The sequence below is a fragment of the Lissotriton helveticus genome, chromosome 8, assembly GCF_964261635.1.
Source record: "Lissotriton helveticus chromosome 8, aLisHel1.1, whole genome shotgun sequence".
Classification (NCBI taxonomy): Eukaryota; Metazoa; Chordata; class Amphibia; order Caudata; family Salamandridae; genus Lissotriton; species Lissotriton helveticus.
In genome coordinates this window covers 1,146,033,131-1,146,051,340 of record NC_136069.1, presented here as the reverse complement: position 1 = coordinate 1,146,051,340, position 18,210 = coordinate 1,146,033,131, and the positions used below count along the sequence as shown (strand labels likewise).

At 46.3% G+C, this 18,210-nt stretch overlaps 1 protein-coding gene across 1 annotated transcript in view; it reads right to left on the bottom strand.

Annotated features, from left to right (window-relative positions):
- NPAS2 (neuronal PAS domain protein 2) overlaps positions 1-18,210 on the bottom strand; it is a 420,609-nt gene that overhangs the window by 282,326 nt on the left and 120,073 nt on the right. Inside the window, exon 4 of the mRNA XM_078658025.1 lies at positions 9,265-9,353. Within this exon, the coding sequence (XP_078514151.1) occupies positions 9,265-9,353 (89 nt within the window). The remainder of the gene's footprint in view (positions 1-9,264; positions 9,354-18,210) is intronic.

Sequence of the window (18,210 nt, the reverse complement as noted above, 5' to 3'; positions counted from 1 at the left end):
TCCTAACAGGCCGAGGGTAATTCAGGCTGATGCAACATGCATGGATCCCAGCACACTCTCTACAAGCATCAATGTATGGATCATATGTATGTAACAAAAAACTCAGGCAGTTCCAACCAGAGGCCAAAGTCTACCACCCTGGATTCCAACTTTTTTCCTGATTGAAACATTGCCTCCCAAGTGTGGGTGAACCCAAAGCACGTTATTGCAGCGGACCAAAAACTATAACCATGTGAAGACCTCATTTACACATCAATTACTTCTCATGTTGCAAGTTTTGAGCAGTTCCTGTGGCAGACGATACACCCAGCCACACAAGTGGGGTATTGTTTTTATCAGAAGTGAGGGGATACTGCTTGGTAGAAATGTTGTGTACTCTGGAGATTCCAGAACTTTTCCTCCCAAAAAAGTTTGATATTTGCAGGGCATTCTGGGAAAAAAAGTTGTGAAATTCATGCACGTCACATCCCCTGGGACTCCTCTGAGTTTCTAGTTTTCATAAATGTCTGGGCTTGGTAAGTTTCCCTGGGTTGCGGCTGAGGTTAGGCTCAAATTTCACAGTACTTACATTGCCAAAATGGGTCAATTTTGAAGGCAAACTTTTAATGTCTTCATGTTGGGGCATTTTCAGTCGTGGGTATGGGTGCAGTGACACAAATGGGATACCATTTTTATTGGGTGAAGTGTGGGAGAATAGAATAGTAGAACATTTGTTTGTCAATATACTTTCTATGCATTTTTGACTTCCAAACATAATCCAGTGTGCAAGAAAGAGCACATTATGCAAAATGCCTCTGAATTGCACAATAGTTTGAGGAAACCCAAATTCAGAGCTGTTCATATAACCACTCATTCTAAAATCAGTATCTTGGGCAAATATAAAAAAATGCACAGGTTTCCTTCATGCCCATTTATCATTAATTATATTTTACCATATGAATTGATGCCTGGTCAATATACAATGAAAAATCATTAAAAAGTGCAGCTTGGTTGTTGGCTCTGGGTATTGCGTGTTTTTGCACAAACAACAAACACTTTATTTTCCTGTAACAGAAGTGACTAACAGACGTAGTGTTACAATACTTATGAAAATTGCCCATTGGGGCAAAAAATTATATATGAAAATGTCACCTATATCTGACTTTTTTTAAATCTCTTTTTTTCAATTTTGAGGTTTGGTGAAAAACAAGGCAATATTGCCAGAGAACAGTAAAATTACTGTACAGCACAGACATTACATGCAAGATTTAGCGGCTGATGTCCAGAATGCTAGTTATGACAAAGTAATGTAACGAAATTTAGCTCCTAATTGAAACGAAAATAAACCAAGTATTTTTCAGAAAATTATTTGAGAGATTTGTATAATTTGCATGCTGGTTATTATACAAAATTATTGCGAAATATCGCGAAACTTCATGGAATTATGCAAAATGAAAATCTGTAAATTCCCGCTATATTTACAAGCAAAATCCGTGCTCCCAGCATGGTTGTATTGTAATGCGCATGCAGAACATGTGTCGGAGGTTCGCTTTACTGGCCTGGCATCTCAGGGGTTAGGTACGCACTGTGGAAGAGGTTGCATTCTATTATTAAAAACAGGCATTTCTTGAGGCTCCAAAAATGGCACAGTGATCAAGGCTTGTGAAAGAAATGAAGAAGACGTTCGAAAATGTACAAAAGAAACAGACAATGTTGACTAGACGTACATTGATTTCAGAAGCACACCCTCAAAATTCGAGTACAAGTTCCACAGACCACAGCATATTTCCTCTTTTGGAGTGCCTACTTGTTACACTGTTGTATTCTGCATAATAATGCACAGAAATTAAATAACAGTTTCTTCAGTTTTAAAAGTCTGCATGTGTATTTTTGCCTAGGCAGCACAGGATTCGATCTTCCTCAGAGATAACCACTGTTCCTGCTGTAATTAATGTGTGCTCAGTTTCCCAGTAAATCAGGTGTCAACCACTCCCCCCCCCCCAGTGTTCCTGTTTTTTTCTACTTATTTTTGTTATTTCTTTTATTACAATCCCTACCTTCATTGTGAAAATCATTAGCAATCTACACAAATGACCCTCTGCTGAAAAGGTCAGGGAGTCTGTGGGGTTTCTTCAGTCCAGCTGTTCAATGCAGCCTGTTTGGAGAAAGGAGTAGTTTCTGTCCTGTAACTCCAGTTCTGTAGTAGGGGTATCTCTGTTATAGTCATAATCTAGTGAATAGTCCCGCCCATGTGCGTGGACCCCGGAGCAATCAAAAATAATCTCTTACAGTGTCAAAAAATGCAGAAATGCATAGACACTTAAGAGAGAATTTAAAGACAGATAATGCAGCCAAAAAAGGCTACACTGTCCAGTACTTCAACTAGAAATTCCACCACAAAATCCACAAAACAGCAAAGCCTGTACAGATTTCCCTTGCTTAACAGCAAAATCCCTCAGGAATGATAGAGAGAAGAACCTGGACAGACAAGCCCCATAGGCTGCCATTATGTGGCTTAAATAGGATACTGTGCCTTTAAGGAACCTTCCAGAACCTTCTCCCAGTATCCCAGAATGCATAGCAGGTCCAACTTAGTTTCAGTTCTTTTTGAAGGCGTAAAAAACGCCAGACCTGTAGCATTATGTACCTGAACAAATCTCCACCGGGGAGGAGGGAGGGCGCTTATGACTATAACAGAGATACCCCTACAACAGAACTGGAGTTACAGGACAGAAACTACTCCTTCTGTGGTAGGGGATCTCTGTGTATAGTCATAATCTAGTGAATAGAATGGCAAGCCCATCCCCACATCAAGCGGCGGTGGAGAATATAAAATTACGCCACTATTGTGCGAACAAATTCCGCAGCGAAGCCTGCCCAACCTGAGCGTCTGCCCTGGCATCAGTGTCCAGGCAGTAATGCTTAGCAAAGGTATGGACCGACTTCCAAGTGGCCGCCTTGCAGATCTCTGCAAAGGGAACATTACGAAGCATAGCTGTCGTGGCAGCTTTGCCTCTGGTGGAATGAGCCTTAGGTTTACCCCCTAAGGTCTTATTAGCTTTGCAGTAACACAATTGTATGCAGGACACAATCCACCTCAAGATGGACTGTTTAGAGGTAGCAAGACCTGTCCTGACTGAGCCATAATTAACGAACAATTGGTCTGACCTACGAATATCTTTAGTCTTATCAAGATAAAACTTCAGCACCCTCCTCACATCCAGGGAATGTAAAGACCTTTCCGCTGGAGATGACGGATTCTGAAAGAACGTAGGCAAAGTGATAGTCTGATTGATATGAAAATCAGAAACAACCTTGGGAAGAAATTTAGGGTGAGTACGCATAACAACCTTAGCAGCATGAAACACAGTATAAGGTTCTTGGCAACACAACGCCTGAATCTCACTCACCCTGCGGGCCGATGTAATGGCCACGAGGAACACCGCCTTCCAGGACAGGTGCTGTAACGAAGCCTTATGAATGGGTTCAAAAGGCTCCTTCATCAATCTGGACAGCACCACATTCAAGTCCCACGAAGGCGAAGGAAGCCTGACAGGAGGGAACACTTTCTTCAAGCCTTCCAAAAAATCTTTGATCACAGGGATCTGGAAGAAGGAAGTCTGTGAAGGACCTTTCCTGTAGGCAGTCAAAGCAGCCAGATGAACCTTAATGGAATGGACATTAAGGCCCGACTGCGCCAGATGGAGCAGATATGGAAGGATGACATCTTCCTTGCATGTCGTAGGGTCATAGTTCTTAGACTTGCACCAGATGCAAAACCTCTTCCACTTGTAAGCATAAGAAGTCCTAGTGGAAGGTCGCTTAGCCTCCTTCAGTATGTCCATACAATCCTCTGGGAGATTCAGATGGCCATATTGCACTATTTCAGGAGCCATGCCGCCAAACTCAAAGACGAGAGGTTGGGGTGAACCATCCGCCCCCCGAACTTCGTGAGAAGGTCCGGCCTGCAAGGCAGCTTCATGTGAGGAAGGAGAGAGCGGTGAAGTAGGTCCGTGAACCACCACTGTCTGGGCCATTCCGGGGCAATCAGAATCATTCTCGCCCTGGATTGGGACAGCTTGATGAGAACCGCCGGAATCAGGGGAATTGGTGGAAAAGCGTACAGAAAGCTGTTCGACCAGTTGATCCATAACGCGTTCCCCAGCGTCCCCGGCTGGTAGTACCTGGAGGCGAAGCCTCGGCATTTGCTGTTTTCGGCGGTGGCGAACAGATCCATGTCTGGAGTACCCCACCTTGCGAAGACTTCTCCTAGTACTTCGTCGTTTATGACCCATTCGTGGTTTTCCTGAATGAGTCTGCTCAGTTCGTCTGCCTGAACATTCTGCACACCTGGCAGATGGGTGGCCGTTATCGACAGTCCTCGAGCCAGAAGCCAGTGCCAGATCGTCTGCGCCTCCTGCGACAGAGTACGCGATCTCGAGCCCCCCTGCTTGTTGAGGTAATACATCGTTGTCGTGTTGTCTGTCTGAACAAGCCGAGAGTTGGTCTGAAAGGACGGGTGAAAAGCCTTCAGTGCCAAGTGCACAGCCCTGAGTTCCAGGAAATTGATGTGGTACGTGGACTCCATCTGGGACCACGTCCCTTGAATCTGTAGGTCTCCGGAGTGCGCTCCCCAGCCCTGGAGAGAAGCATCCGTCACGATAGTCTGTGTGGGAATGTCCTTGTGGAAGGGAACCCCTCTGAGGAGATTCTCCTTCGAGCACCACCACTTCAGAGACTGAAGAGCATGCACAGACAGTCGTATCTTGTCGTCCCAAGATCCTCTCCTCTGGTCCCATTGATCCTCCAAGCACTCCTGCAGCGGTCTCATGTGCAGCCGCGCATGTGGCGTCAGGAAGATACACGAGGCCATCGATCCCAGCAGAGAAGACACCGTCCGCACTGTCGTGGATGGAGTAGACATGAGAGCCTGAGCCTTCCGAAGGAGTGATAAACGTCGCTCTTCCGAAGGAGACACGCTTGCTGACAGCGTATTGATGGAGGCTCCCAAGTACTGGATGCGCTGGACCGGAATCGGGACCGACTTGGACATGTTGATGTGCAACCCCAGCTTGTTCAAGAGAACGCACGTCTTCTGGAAGTGTGCTTGAGCTTCCGAGAAGGAGGAGGCCTTGATCAACCAATCATCCAGGTACGGGTAGACAAACACCTTGTTCTTCCGCAGGTGTGCCGCTACCACTGCCATACATTTCGAGAATGTCCTGGGTGCAGACTTCAGCCCGAAGGGCAGCACCGTGTACTGATAGTGATTGGTGCCGACTTGAAAGCGCAGAAACTTCCTGTGTTTGCATGCAATTGGCACGTGGAAGTATGCGTCCTGTAGATCTATGGCACACATCCAATCTCCTCGTTGCAACTGAGGGTAGATCTGATGCAACGACAGCATGCGAAACTTTTCTCTGCGAATCCACTTGTTTGCCTGTCGTAAATCCAGAATGGGCCTGAACTCGTTTTTGTCCTTCTTGCGGACAAGAAAGAACCGAGAGTAAAGACCTCTTCCTCTTTGAGACAGAGGTACGTCTTCTATCGCCCTTTTCCTTAGCAGAATGTCTGCCTCCGCCTGAAGCTCGCGCAGTTGATACTGCGAGCCGACGGGAGGAATCGATGGGGGAGGGCTGGTGAAACGCAGACTGTATCCATTGCAAACAATATTCAGCACCCACTTGTCCTGAGTAATTTTTCCTCACTCTGCCAGAAAAAATTGAACGCTTCCCCCCACCGGAGCGGGTAACGGACGAGGGGGAAGTAACTGCTCAGGGTCGAGACCCGGCCGGGCCCTTGGAAGCGGTAGAGGACTGCTGTCTACCTCTACCCCCCTGGCGTTTCTGGAAGGGCCTCCTGTACTGCTGCTGCTGCTGTTGCTGCTGCTGATGTTGTCCGGCAGACTGCCCCCTTCCACGACCCTGCGACCCGAACCGCCGTTGGAACTGGCGGTAGGGTTTCTTCTCTTTGGGCTTCTCCAAGCCCACCGCCGTCAGGGTCTCTGCCTCGGCCTTCATCCTGGCCATCTCGTCATCCGCGTGTTTTTCGAAGAGCATATCTCCGGAAAACGGGAGATTCGCCACACGCTGTTGTGCTTCTGGCTTAAGAGACGTCAACCGGAGCCAAGCATGGCGCCTCTGGTTAATCCCGTGGCAGTATCCGTGCGCAGACAGCAAGGAGATATCCGCCGCGGCGCTAATGGCCTGGTTAGAGACCAGCATCCCCTCCTGGACGATCTCCATGAAGTCCTCTTTGCGGTCTCGAGGAACGAGGTCCGCAAACTGCTCCATCGAGTCCCACAGTGCACGGTCGTATCGCCCCAACAACGCCGAGTCACTGGCAGCCTTCATTGACGAGGAGGATGTACGACACGCTGTTCGCCCAGCAGAGTCGATCCAGCGGCTCTCCTTGTCCGGAGGCACCGTGGATGCAGGGGAGGTGGCATGAAGCTTCCGGGCCGCAGTCACAATGACCGAATCCGGCGCCGGGTCCTTTCTCAAGAAGGCTGGGTCCGAGTCCGGAGCTCTGTATTTCTTGAGGAGCCTGGAAGGCGCAGACTTCACAACCGCCGGCGTCAGGAAAAGCTGTTCAGCCGGCTCGAGGAGCCCTGGCACCAAAGGCAGTAGGGGGCGAGACATGTGTTTCTTGTGTAACGTCTCAAAGATGACAGAAGTCGAAGGTGTAGGCGCTTAAACTTTGATCCCCAACTTCGCCGCTCCGCGCAGGAGAACCTCTTGGAATGTGCCGATATCGTCTATCGGGGACACCCTAGTCTCCGGCGAATCAGACAGCGTGGGCGAGTAAGAACGGGTCCCAGATGAGCGAGACCTGGACCGACGCCTCCTATGGCGATGCCTGGATCTCGATGAAGATCCGTGTCCACTCCTAGACTTGTCCCGTCTCCCCGAGCGAGACCTCGATCTCTTGGGCCTGGGACGGTCCGCCGGCCTCCCCGGTTCCGGAGTCCTAGGCTTCGGTTTCGATTTAGGAGTCTTCTTCGGCGGCGTCGGAAACTTGGGTATCGACACCGCCCGCGGTGGAACCGGGGGTGGGGGAGTCACTGGAAGCGGGGCCTGCGGAGCCGGTCGAGCAGGCAATGGAGGGGGGGTCGGAGCCTTCGGAGGCGGACCCCTTGGTAAAGGAGGCAGAGAAGGAGGCGCTGAAGGCTTCTTCGGGGTATATACCTCGGAATACGCCGTTCCCGGCGAGCCATCATCCTGTCCGGATTGTGGGGAGCCCCCCACAGTCCTGGGCCTGTCTTTTCGACCTCCAGACGCCGAAGATCGGTGCCCAGACGGCGAGCCTGGGTCCCTCGACGTCGAGCGGCCCTTCGGCGTCGACCATTTCTCACTCCTCGACGTCGAACGGTGTCGACGTCTCGACGTCGACCCCGACCAGATGGACGAGCCACGGAATCTCGACGACGGGCGATGGTGCCTCGACGGCGACCTCGACCTCTTCGTACGTCTCGACGTCGACCTCTTGGATCGTCTCGACGTCGACCTCTTGGAACGTCTAGACGTTGAATGTCTCGACGTCGACGTCTTCGGCGCCGGAGACTTCTCCCGTCTCGACGGCGGTCTCGACGACGAGGATCCCCTCGACGACGATGTCCTTGACGGCGAACGGCGGTGTCGCCTCGACGGCGAGCGCCGACGCCGGGTCCTCCGATGTCGACCACTCGACGCCGACGGCGCCGACGAGGAGATCGACACCGGCTTCGACGGCGGCCGGAACACGTCCCTCGACGTCGACGGGCGACGTTTTCTCAACCCAGAGCCCTGGGGAGACCGGGAACTGGCCGTGGACCTCCCTCTCGACGTCGTGGTCATCGCAACTGACCCAGACGGAGATCTTGGGCGTGGGCTGGACTTCCTGCCCCTGGGGAGCCCCCAGAGGCCTCAGCATGGGCAGAAGGAGCCCCTCCTGACCCACCTCGTGCCTTTAATCTTCTTTCTTCAAGTCCCTGAAGTCTGATTTTTCTCCTGTCCTTCAGGGTCCTTCCAGAGAAGCCTCTACAGATCACACAGTCCTCAGGGATGTGGGAAGAGGGAAGGCAGAGGATACAGACCTCATGGGGGTCTGACTTGGCCTTCTTCCTGGAGCACTCCGGGCATTTGTCAAATAATGCTGGCATTATGGACAATAAAGAAGTGCAGGAACCCAAGAAGAAAGTCACTAAAGTACTTTAAAAGCACCAAAAATCGAATTTAGTGTAAAAACACCAACAAAACCCTTGAAAAGGGAGAGCTCAATGCTCCAGGGTCCTGCTTGCAGGAGCCGGAAAAAAGAACTGAAACTAAGTTGGACCTGCTATGCATTCTGGGATACTGGGAGAAGGTTCTGGAAGGTTCCTTAAAGGCACAGTATCCTATTTAAGCCACATAATGGCAGCCTATGGGGCTTGTCTGTCCAGGTTCTTCTCTCTATCATTCCTGAGGGATTTTGCTGTTAAGCAAGGGAAATCTGTACAGGCTTTGCTGTTTTGTGGATTTTGTGGTGGAATTTCTAGTTGAAGTACTGGACAGTGTAGCCTTTTTTGGCTGCATTATCTGTCTTTAAATTCTCTCTTAAGTGTCTATGCATTTCTGCATTTTTTGACACTGTAAGAGATTATTTTTGATTGCTCCGGGGTCCACGCACATGGGCGGGACTATTCACTAGATTATGACTATACACAGAGATCCCCTACTACAGAACCTAAGTGCGCGTTTGTGTGTTTGGCTGGCCTGAGACGGCTGGCCAAACACATGTGCACTTAGAAGTGCACATAGCACTCCTCCTCCCCTCTCCCAAGGCCCCGCCCCTCCTTACTGCACGCTGGCTCAGCCAGCAACAGAAAAATAAAACAATGAAATTATATAGTTTTATCTTTCGGGTGCTGACTCTGAGCCAGTGGGGCGACGCTCCTCCGCCATTGCGGAAGACCCACCCCTGCATATGTGTTAGAATTTTATGAGATGGAAAAAAGTCAGAAAACTCACCTATTTTCCTACGTGTAAGCATCAGATAGTAACAACATTCTGTGACTAATAATGCAAGGCACATTATTAATGTTTTGGTCTACGATGCTAGAGGAGCCCGGTCACTCAAAACTACAGAGTCTGAGGGAAGTGAATTCGAGTTTGTTTAGGATGTTGGGATCATCTGCTCACATTAATGCAACAAGTGTCAAGCACACACTAGAAATAAGTGCTTGTTTTTGAGTGATGAAAGGATCACAGGGAAAGTCGCAGACACCATCTACAAGACAAACATTGAAAGTAAGGGTAATATGCTTACCTCTAGCATCAGCTGAGTGAACTCCTCATTTCCCAGAAAGGAAGGCTTCCAGAGCTCCTGACTATCACAGATTTTCGTCTGAGAAGATACTTATAACAAAACACAAAACAATTATTAAGATTGAAATCCATAAACAACATTTAGTTCATGGTGTGAACAGTGAGAAGCTTTTGATGCTGCAGTGGACGAGTATTTCATTCACATCCTTGACTGTTGTTGCCACTGGGGAAATGCTTTCTGGACCTGGGCCCATAATTAAAAGCCTTTGTGTTGTCCTTCAGTAATATTTACAAAGCCACACAATGCCTTAATTGTGTGTCCTTGCACGGCATTGTAAAGAATGTAACACAAGGCAGCTACTTGCACTGCATCATGTTACATTTCAACTTGGGAAGCGTTCCATGGGTGGAAACCGGAAATTCCCGTGCATCCATGCATGGATTTTGGCACATTCTCTGATTTACATACCCTTATAAATCTGGCTATGCATCAAAATGCTGCGCCTCGCCATGTAAGGTGTAACAAGAAGAAATATCTTATTTCTCCTCATTATTTCCTCTTTCCGCTTTTGCTGCATAGAAAGAGGGAGGTTACTCCAATGATGTTTTTGTGTGGGAAGGTGTCCCTTGCTGCACAAAAACAATCCTGCCTTTAACACAGGTACCCTTTCACTATTGTGCAAATGTGCCCACATTGACTCTAGACTGCACACAGTTGCTCCAGCGCATGTTTACTAATATATGAACAATATTTTGGACTACAATATTTCTGTAGTCAATATTTTGGTACTTTACATTACAAGTCGAAATTTATCATATGGGTATTTTGACATGAATATTGTTGTGCCATGCTATATTTGTGAACACATCTAACATGGGCTTCGATTGGAATTCATAGAGCATATTATCAAGGCCATTATCGCCGCTTTATCGGCAGTTTCCTGCCGATAAAAGCGGCGATAATGTATCGCCTGTCCTTGATGATATGCCCCCTAGTTAATTCCATTTGACAGGCCTCCTAAATGCAGAAGGAATACTTTTTTGCTAAATATCTATTATCAGGCTTAGCTGACTGGATAACAACCAATACTTTGCTGTTGGCGTATCAAACAGGAAATAAAGCAAGATATGTCACCACAGACAACATACTTGCAATGACACTCCTCATAGATAAGGTGCTACACTGCAGAAGATCAGTTTATGTCTGCTTTGTGGACTATATGCCTGCATTCGCTAAAGCAAACTGCAATCTTCTAAGCTTGTAACTTTGAGCATTGATGATACCCTGTTACACCTGATTATTGCTTTACATTCTTACTCCAGGATGCAAATTAAATGTCGGATTAGTTGTCAGTTTCTGCTAAAATTACCATCAACAATACACTTAATAAATGCTGTGTTCTAGTTATATTGCTCTTCTCATTATAAATTTAAACTGTAGGCAATTACTTACAAAAATCAGAATTCTTGCCACCAAAACACGTCAATTGCCCTGTTAGTTGTTTAGCATACCCAAATGGCCTTGACATCTGTTCCCAGACTCCAATTGGTTTACAACATCAACTCACAGCACTGAATGAAAACAACCAGATCAATGGTCACCGGACTCAGAAAAGACCTCACCTCCTTCTCCTCCTGGAGCGTCCTTAACCGTATTAATTCCCCTGGCCCTGGTCTACAAAGCACTTCTAACCTCCAACATTTGAACTCCACCCACTGCGGCAACTGTACCCATAACCCCCATGCTCCTCTAAACATCCCGCACCACTGACCTCCTTGACCTATGTAACCCTCACCTCCCCAACTCTCTTAGTATTGACCCACCCGTCCCCCACTTAACCATTCCAGTGATCCTGGGGACTAGCAGAATTCCACCCTCCCCCGTATCACCTAGACCGCCTCCGCAACATACCACTATCCAATCTGGCTTTCCCCCCAATATCCACCCGAATCACCTAGACACACCCCACTCATCCATTCCAGTGATCCTGTGGACTAGCAGAATTCCATCCTCCCCCGTACCACCTAGACCTCTACCGCAACATACTACTATCCACTCAGGCTCTCCCTCCAAAAACTACCCTACACCCCTGAACTGCATGCTAAGTGCCTTTCAGCAGTCCAACACCCGACAGAAATGGCTGACACCATCCTCAACGAAGCCATTGACATTGCCTTCCTTACTGAAACTTGGCTCAAAGACCACTCGACTTCTATTCTTGACTTGCTCTCCTCCCCAGTTATTCCATCCTCAGGGAAGATAGACCTGACAGAACAGGAGGTGGACTAGCCATAATATTTTAAAATGAACTACAACTCTCTCTTGTTAAGAACTCTGACCATACCACCTTTGAATACCTGGGAGCAGAACTTAAATCCCATGATTCCCCCCCCCCCCCCCATTCGTCTTCATAATATCTACCACCCCCCGGTGACCCTCTCCCCTTCGCTGATGAACTATCCGACCTTATCACCCAATCCTCTCTTTCCAACTGAAAAACCCCCTTCCTTGGGGACTTCAAAGTCCACTGGAATGATACTAAGGACCCCACAGTTAACCTCCTCACTGATCTTCTTCAGATTAGTGATCTCAAACAACTTTGCATTCCCCAACCCACACCAAAGGGGCCACTCTGGACTCTATCATCGCTAACAATGATCTGGCCACCTCATCCAATATCATTCCCATGACAGGTCTGAGCATCACTTCATTCTCTTCTCCTCGACTAAATTGCCCCTTCCAAGCTAAAAACTCAAAAAAAAATCCATTCCAATTCCTGGTTCAACTCGGATCTCAACAACGAAAGACGCGCTCTTAGATCGTCTGAAAGAACATGGAGACAACACCCTTCCCCCTCCAATCTAGTTCTCCTCAGATCCGCCAGGTCCAACTACAAGAAACACATCCTAATGAAAAGGCTTCCTTCTTCTGTACCCAACTGGAGAAGACAAAATACAGATCCATAGAACTTTTCAGCATCGTCAAAAACTAAACAGTCCCTGCCTCCCCCCCAAGTTGAAGGCCTTAACTGAGAAATGCGGAGAAATTGCAAACTTCTTCTCCAATAAAATCGCCAAAATTGATCAATCCTTCCTCTTAACTCCCCTCTTACCCAATCCTCTAACCTCCATTAACGTTTCTCCTGCAGCACCTGCCATCCCAACTATACCCACGGACCTCTCACATCGCCCTCCTGACACACTCCCTTTTGAACATAACCCCAATAATCCCCAGCAAAAAAAGAATGCCTCCCGGCAAAATTTTCACCCTGTTTCCGAACTCGAAGTCTATAACATCATCACTAAACTTAAACCATTCTCACACACCAAAGACCCCCTCCCTTCCCACCTAATCAAAGATCTTAAACATATCATTGCCCCATACTGGACCACTATCATCAACTCCTCTTTGGCCACTGGGTGCGTCCCAGTTTCCCTCCAACTCGGACAAATCACCCCCATTCTCAAAAATCCCAAGGACGACCCTAACCTTAACAATCTCCGCCATATCACTAACCTCCCTCTCCTCTCCAATGCCCTTGAAAAATGTGGCCCTTCTCCAATTGGATAATCACATCAACTCTTTCAATCTCCTGTACCCACAGCAATCTGGTTTTAGAAAAGGCTGCAATACAGAAACTGCCATGCTCTCCATAATTGACGATATCCATCACTCCCTCAACAAGGGAGAATCTTGCCTTCTCGTCCTCCTTGACCTCTCTGCGGCATTCAACACTGTTAACCACTTGACCATACTTAACACTCTTAAAGATCGATTTGGCCTTGATGGTCTTGTCCTCAAAAGGTTCACCTCCTTTTTCAAACACAGAACTCAGTAAATTAAATTTTTGGACTGCCTTTCTAACCCCACACCTGTCTCCCTTGGTGTTCCCCAAGGTTCTATTCTCTCCCCTCTCTCTTCAACCTCTTCATGGAACCCCTCGCGCGCATTCTTAATAAAGCAGAAATCAAAATCCACTTCTATGCCGATGACACGCAACTATACTACAAGATGCAATCCTGTTCTGATGTTCTGCACCTCAACAACACACTGACTAAGATCCAAACATGGGTCCACCATAATCATCTCAAACTCAATCCTAAAAAAACTAAATCATCCCCTTCTCTCCCAAAAACAACCCACTCCCCCTCCAGGCCTGGATTCATGACCTTAATGCTCTCAACTGCACGCTCACCTTATCCAACATGATTAAATCCATAGGCATCACCATTGACAATAGCCTTACTCTCACTTCCCACATAAAAAAATCAGCTAAAGGAGCTCTCTTCACTCTCCGCCATCTCAAAAAAATCAAACCTTTCATTCCTGCTGATGACTTCAAATCAGTGGTCCAGGCTCTGGTCTTGTCGAAAATCGACTATGGCAATGCTACCCTCGCTGGAACTCCGAAAGCCCACATAGCTCCACTCAAAGCAGTCCTTAACCTAGCTGCCAGACTCATCTCAGACTGCAAACACTTCAACCACATCTCCCCTACCCTCAAAGCCCTCAATTGGCTACCCATCGAAGGCAGATCCTCTTACAAGTTTGTATGCATTACACATAAAACACTGCATCAAAACACCACGTCGTATCCTCGCTGATAAACTCCACAAAGCTGGCTGCTCCCGTCCAACGAGAAGTACCAATGCTCTCATTCTAGTCCCGCCCCTGTTCCATAAGAAACGCACTCAATCTCGCTCCTTCTCCAGTAACGCCCCCAACATCTGGAACAGTCTCCCGAAACAACTGCGTTGCAACCCCTCCTACCCCAGCTTCATAAAGGACCTAAAGCTACATCTCCTCAACAAATAGTGGGGCCCTTAATCCTTCTCCGCTCCACTGACCTGTTCCTCCTACCTTCTCTACTGGAGCTTATTCCTACCATCCCTATCCACACTCTCCCGCCTCCTAAACTCCTACCCCTTCCCTTTTTCTTTTCCCTACTCTGTCACCTTTAACCAATGTATTCACTGATCGAAGAAGCTCATGCATTGTCCCTCTGTTAACGCTGTAACCGCAGTTGTTTTTCCACCGCGGTGCAGGCATTCTAAAGGGTGGGCGGGGCTCTGTCGGCCATTGGGAGCACGCAAGGGGTTAATAGCCCCTGGATTTTCCTTTTTGTTGTTGTTCTAATTGTGCGGTTTATTATTGCACTCTACAAATGCTTTATGTAAGTTCCGCTACATTGTTCCTGTAAAGCGCTCGGATACCCCTGGGTCTAGTCAGCGCTATATAAAACTTGTAAAATGAATAAATAAATAAATAAATGGTCTATCAGCCAATGTAAGCAAAACAAAAATTATATCCTTTGGTGGGAGATAACAGAAATTCAAATGAAATTTACGGCACAATACAGTGCAGACAGCAAATTCATATGTTTACTGGGGATTTCATTTGGATATGCAACTATCTTCACTGCAACACATAGATAAACTAAAAACAAAACCTACCTCTGTAACAAAACCTTTAAAAAGATTTGCACAAAGATATGGAGGACGTGCCACCAGGCACATTTTAATGGCTTTACAAGCTAAATTGGTTACAATTTTGACTTATGTCTCAATAGTATTAAATGAGAAGAAGTTGAATAAATTAAAAACAATTATTATTCAGAATGTGTCTTCTATTCTATTTAATCTACAATGATCAACTATGCATACAATAATTATAGTTGAACTAAGCCTTCTGTCAAATGAGGAGGCCTACCTGACTCAAAAAATGTATTGTTTGTGTGACTCCGACTCCGCGAACACAGATTGCATGAGAGTCTTGATTTATCAATAGCTGACACTCAACTCTAGGAATGGCCTACCTCCTTCCTTTGCCCACATTACTGCTGCTCACAAAGATCACAACTTATCAGCATAGGATCTTTTGAAAGTTCCAAAGTCCACCCACAAATACGTTTTTTTGGGGAAGCCTACAGGGTTACTTCCGGATAAGAGATTTACAAAAAGTATTTTGCTTACTATACATCCCTGTGTAAAAGAGTTTGAGTGTTCTTGGAAGTTTCTATCCCGTATTTCCAATTGCAGACTCTGTACTACCCTAAAGAAACTCTAGAACACATTTAATATCTTTGTTCCAGCATAAATTATATTTGCAGCAAATATTTATTACCATAGTTTAGGACCCTATCACTGCGAACATTAAAGGAGCTACTACACCATATTTCTCAACACAGTCAAATGTTTTTATTAGAAAGCTGATAAGATTTACGGATATAGCCTATGAAAAACCCAAATTGAAATATATTGCCACTATAGAGTGCATAAAGGCAACTGAATAATTTTCTTAAATACACATATTTTAATTGACCATTAATGCACTTTAGCAGTTGAGGAGAGTTAGATCACCCCATAAAAGTATTACTAACATGGATGTTTCATAAAGTAGGAATTTTAGTAGTCAACAGGAATAGATTATCAATTACTTTTTGATAATTTTTTAATGATTTTAAAGTATATTTGAATCCCTTGTATCTACTTAATTTAATGATGCTTCATGTTTTTATACGATGATTGTTTCAACTTAATGGACATTGTAATAAGTTTTTTTTTAAAAATCACAAAATAAAGTTTACATTTATATTTGTGACTATCTGTGGATAATAGAATTCCTGCTATATTGGTCCCACCGTTCATATTATTGGGCACTTGTAACTTGATTAAGGCTTTATGTGGTGACTGGTGGTGGCAATCCCTGCCATATGATGGGCATCCCAGCCATTTTATATAAAAATTTGGATGCGCTTGCTAATCCTATGCTTCAAGACTTTGTTGTAAAAACTTTGCTAGAAAAGCAGACATTTGAGATGATCAGATCTGGAGTATTCCATATAAAGAAACTGCTCTCCCTCTAATCTTAGGAACTATAGAGGGTTCTCTTTTGCATAATTTATATGCCACTCTAAGCCTGAAAGGGTGCAATTCATAATTGTAAGTGATGCTCCCTAATGTCAGTGCGCTCTTTTCATCTGGCAGATGATGTAGATGTGTTACTTTCTTTTCTGGCAGATGACTGATGAGCACAGTGCCCAGCCCCTTTAGTCCTGGCAGTGTTAGAGGTGTGTCTTGCTACTTGTTGCTTCCAGGGCATATGTCCCAGAATTCTGTCCTTCTGTTGTGAATCCACAACTTAAACGGCACAGTTTTCAGAGCTTTTGATAAGTCTCAATTAAGCGACAAACGTGGTAAAATAGATTTTTAAGAAAATATTTGCATTTCATTTTCAGTGGAGAAAATGTAGCAGGATACATAAAGAAGGTATATTCACTCCGAGGCAAGATGGTCTCCGCACAACGGACGCGGGTGTGAGGAGCTTTCGGTTACCTCGTCTTTCACGTCTGATTTACGGGAGTCAGACGCGTGGCAACATCGATGTAAGCAGCGGTTTCAGTCAGCGTACGTTGGGGCTCTTATTTGTGGTAATCTTCGCTGCTAGCAGCTCTCCGAGGAATTATCTACGCGAGGAATTGCCGCGCCCTCAACCACACTGACAGGCTCGGCGGCGGCTGGGGAGGAATCAGCAACGGATTGAGGCCACCTGTGCGGAGTTGCTAATGGCAGCCAGGGCGACTCCCTGTGGAACCCCAGGTTATTATTGACACTGTTAATGAACCTGTATTGATGGATGACATAGGCATTATCAGTGATGTTCGGAACTAACCTACTAGTAGTAAGGATAGTAAGTTTTATTCACTCTCCGAGCACTTGGAAGAGTCTGCTGTGGAAGGAAATTTCCAAGTATACGAGGAGGGGTTTGGAGACATTACCCCTACAATCATGGAAGAAAGCCACACTAAGAATTAATCTCTGGGGGGTGCATCCACAGCAGCACAAATTGTACGGAAGAAAACTAAAGAAGGAATGGCTCGATTAACGATGACAGAAATGCCTGACTGGGAGCTTTCCAGTGGTGAGCAGTTGTTTGAAGGTTTGGACTTGTCGGATCAAGCTAGTGGGGGCTCGCTCGGTAGAGGAGATACAAGGCCACGCATCGTTGGAAGCGATTTATAGATCAATCTCAGAGCATAGGTTGGAAACGTGGGCAGAGAATTAAAAAACACATACCGCATGTAGAAAGCTGCAAAATACAGTTAGACGGCTGCCAAAAACATGCAACGATTTTACCGACAGGATGGTGGAAGCAGAGACCCGCATTTTGTCACTAGAGGATCAAATGGGCGCTCAAAAGGACGCTGCTGCGGATATTAAAGCCAATAAAGATGATCTGCAGGATAAGCTAGTTGATTTCGAAAATCGCCTGCGTCGTAACAACTTGCGCATCTTAGGGATGCCAGAAGGACTCGAGGGGCAAGATGCCCGAAAATTTGTAATTGAGCTGTTTGTGGAAGCGCTCCGAGTTGAAAGAATGGAACTGGTCGCAGGAAATACAACGGGCGCACAGATTTCCGTTTCGACAATGGCCTACAAGGAGTGGGCAAGTGGTGCAACAGCCGAGGACCATTCTGATTTCCCTGAATAACTTCCTGGCTAGACAGGCACTGTATGATTTGGCTAGACCAGATAAGAAGAGAACTGGCAAAGGGACGCAATTCTTTGTGAGACCTGATTACTGTCACTTTACAGTGGAAAGGAGATGTCAGCTGCGGCAGTTGCTCACTCCTTTCCAAGCAAAAGGCGTACAAGTGTTTCTATTACAATCAGCTACCTTAAAGATCGTAAACAAAGGACAGATATGTTTTTTCACCTCTGATATTGCAGCCAAAGAATATCTTCAATCTTTGGGTTGAGGATAATTATATAGGCAAAGGATTTTGTATGCAACAATATGATTGCTTTTTTATTATTTCCTGTCATCTTGTGTTTGTTTGCTCTTTGTCTGTCCTTAAGCCGTATATATCAAAGGATGCGGGAAAGGCAAGTACCAAGTGTGCTATTCACCAACCATCACAAGGGCGATTGGCCCTAAAGCCTCATT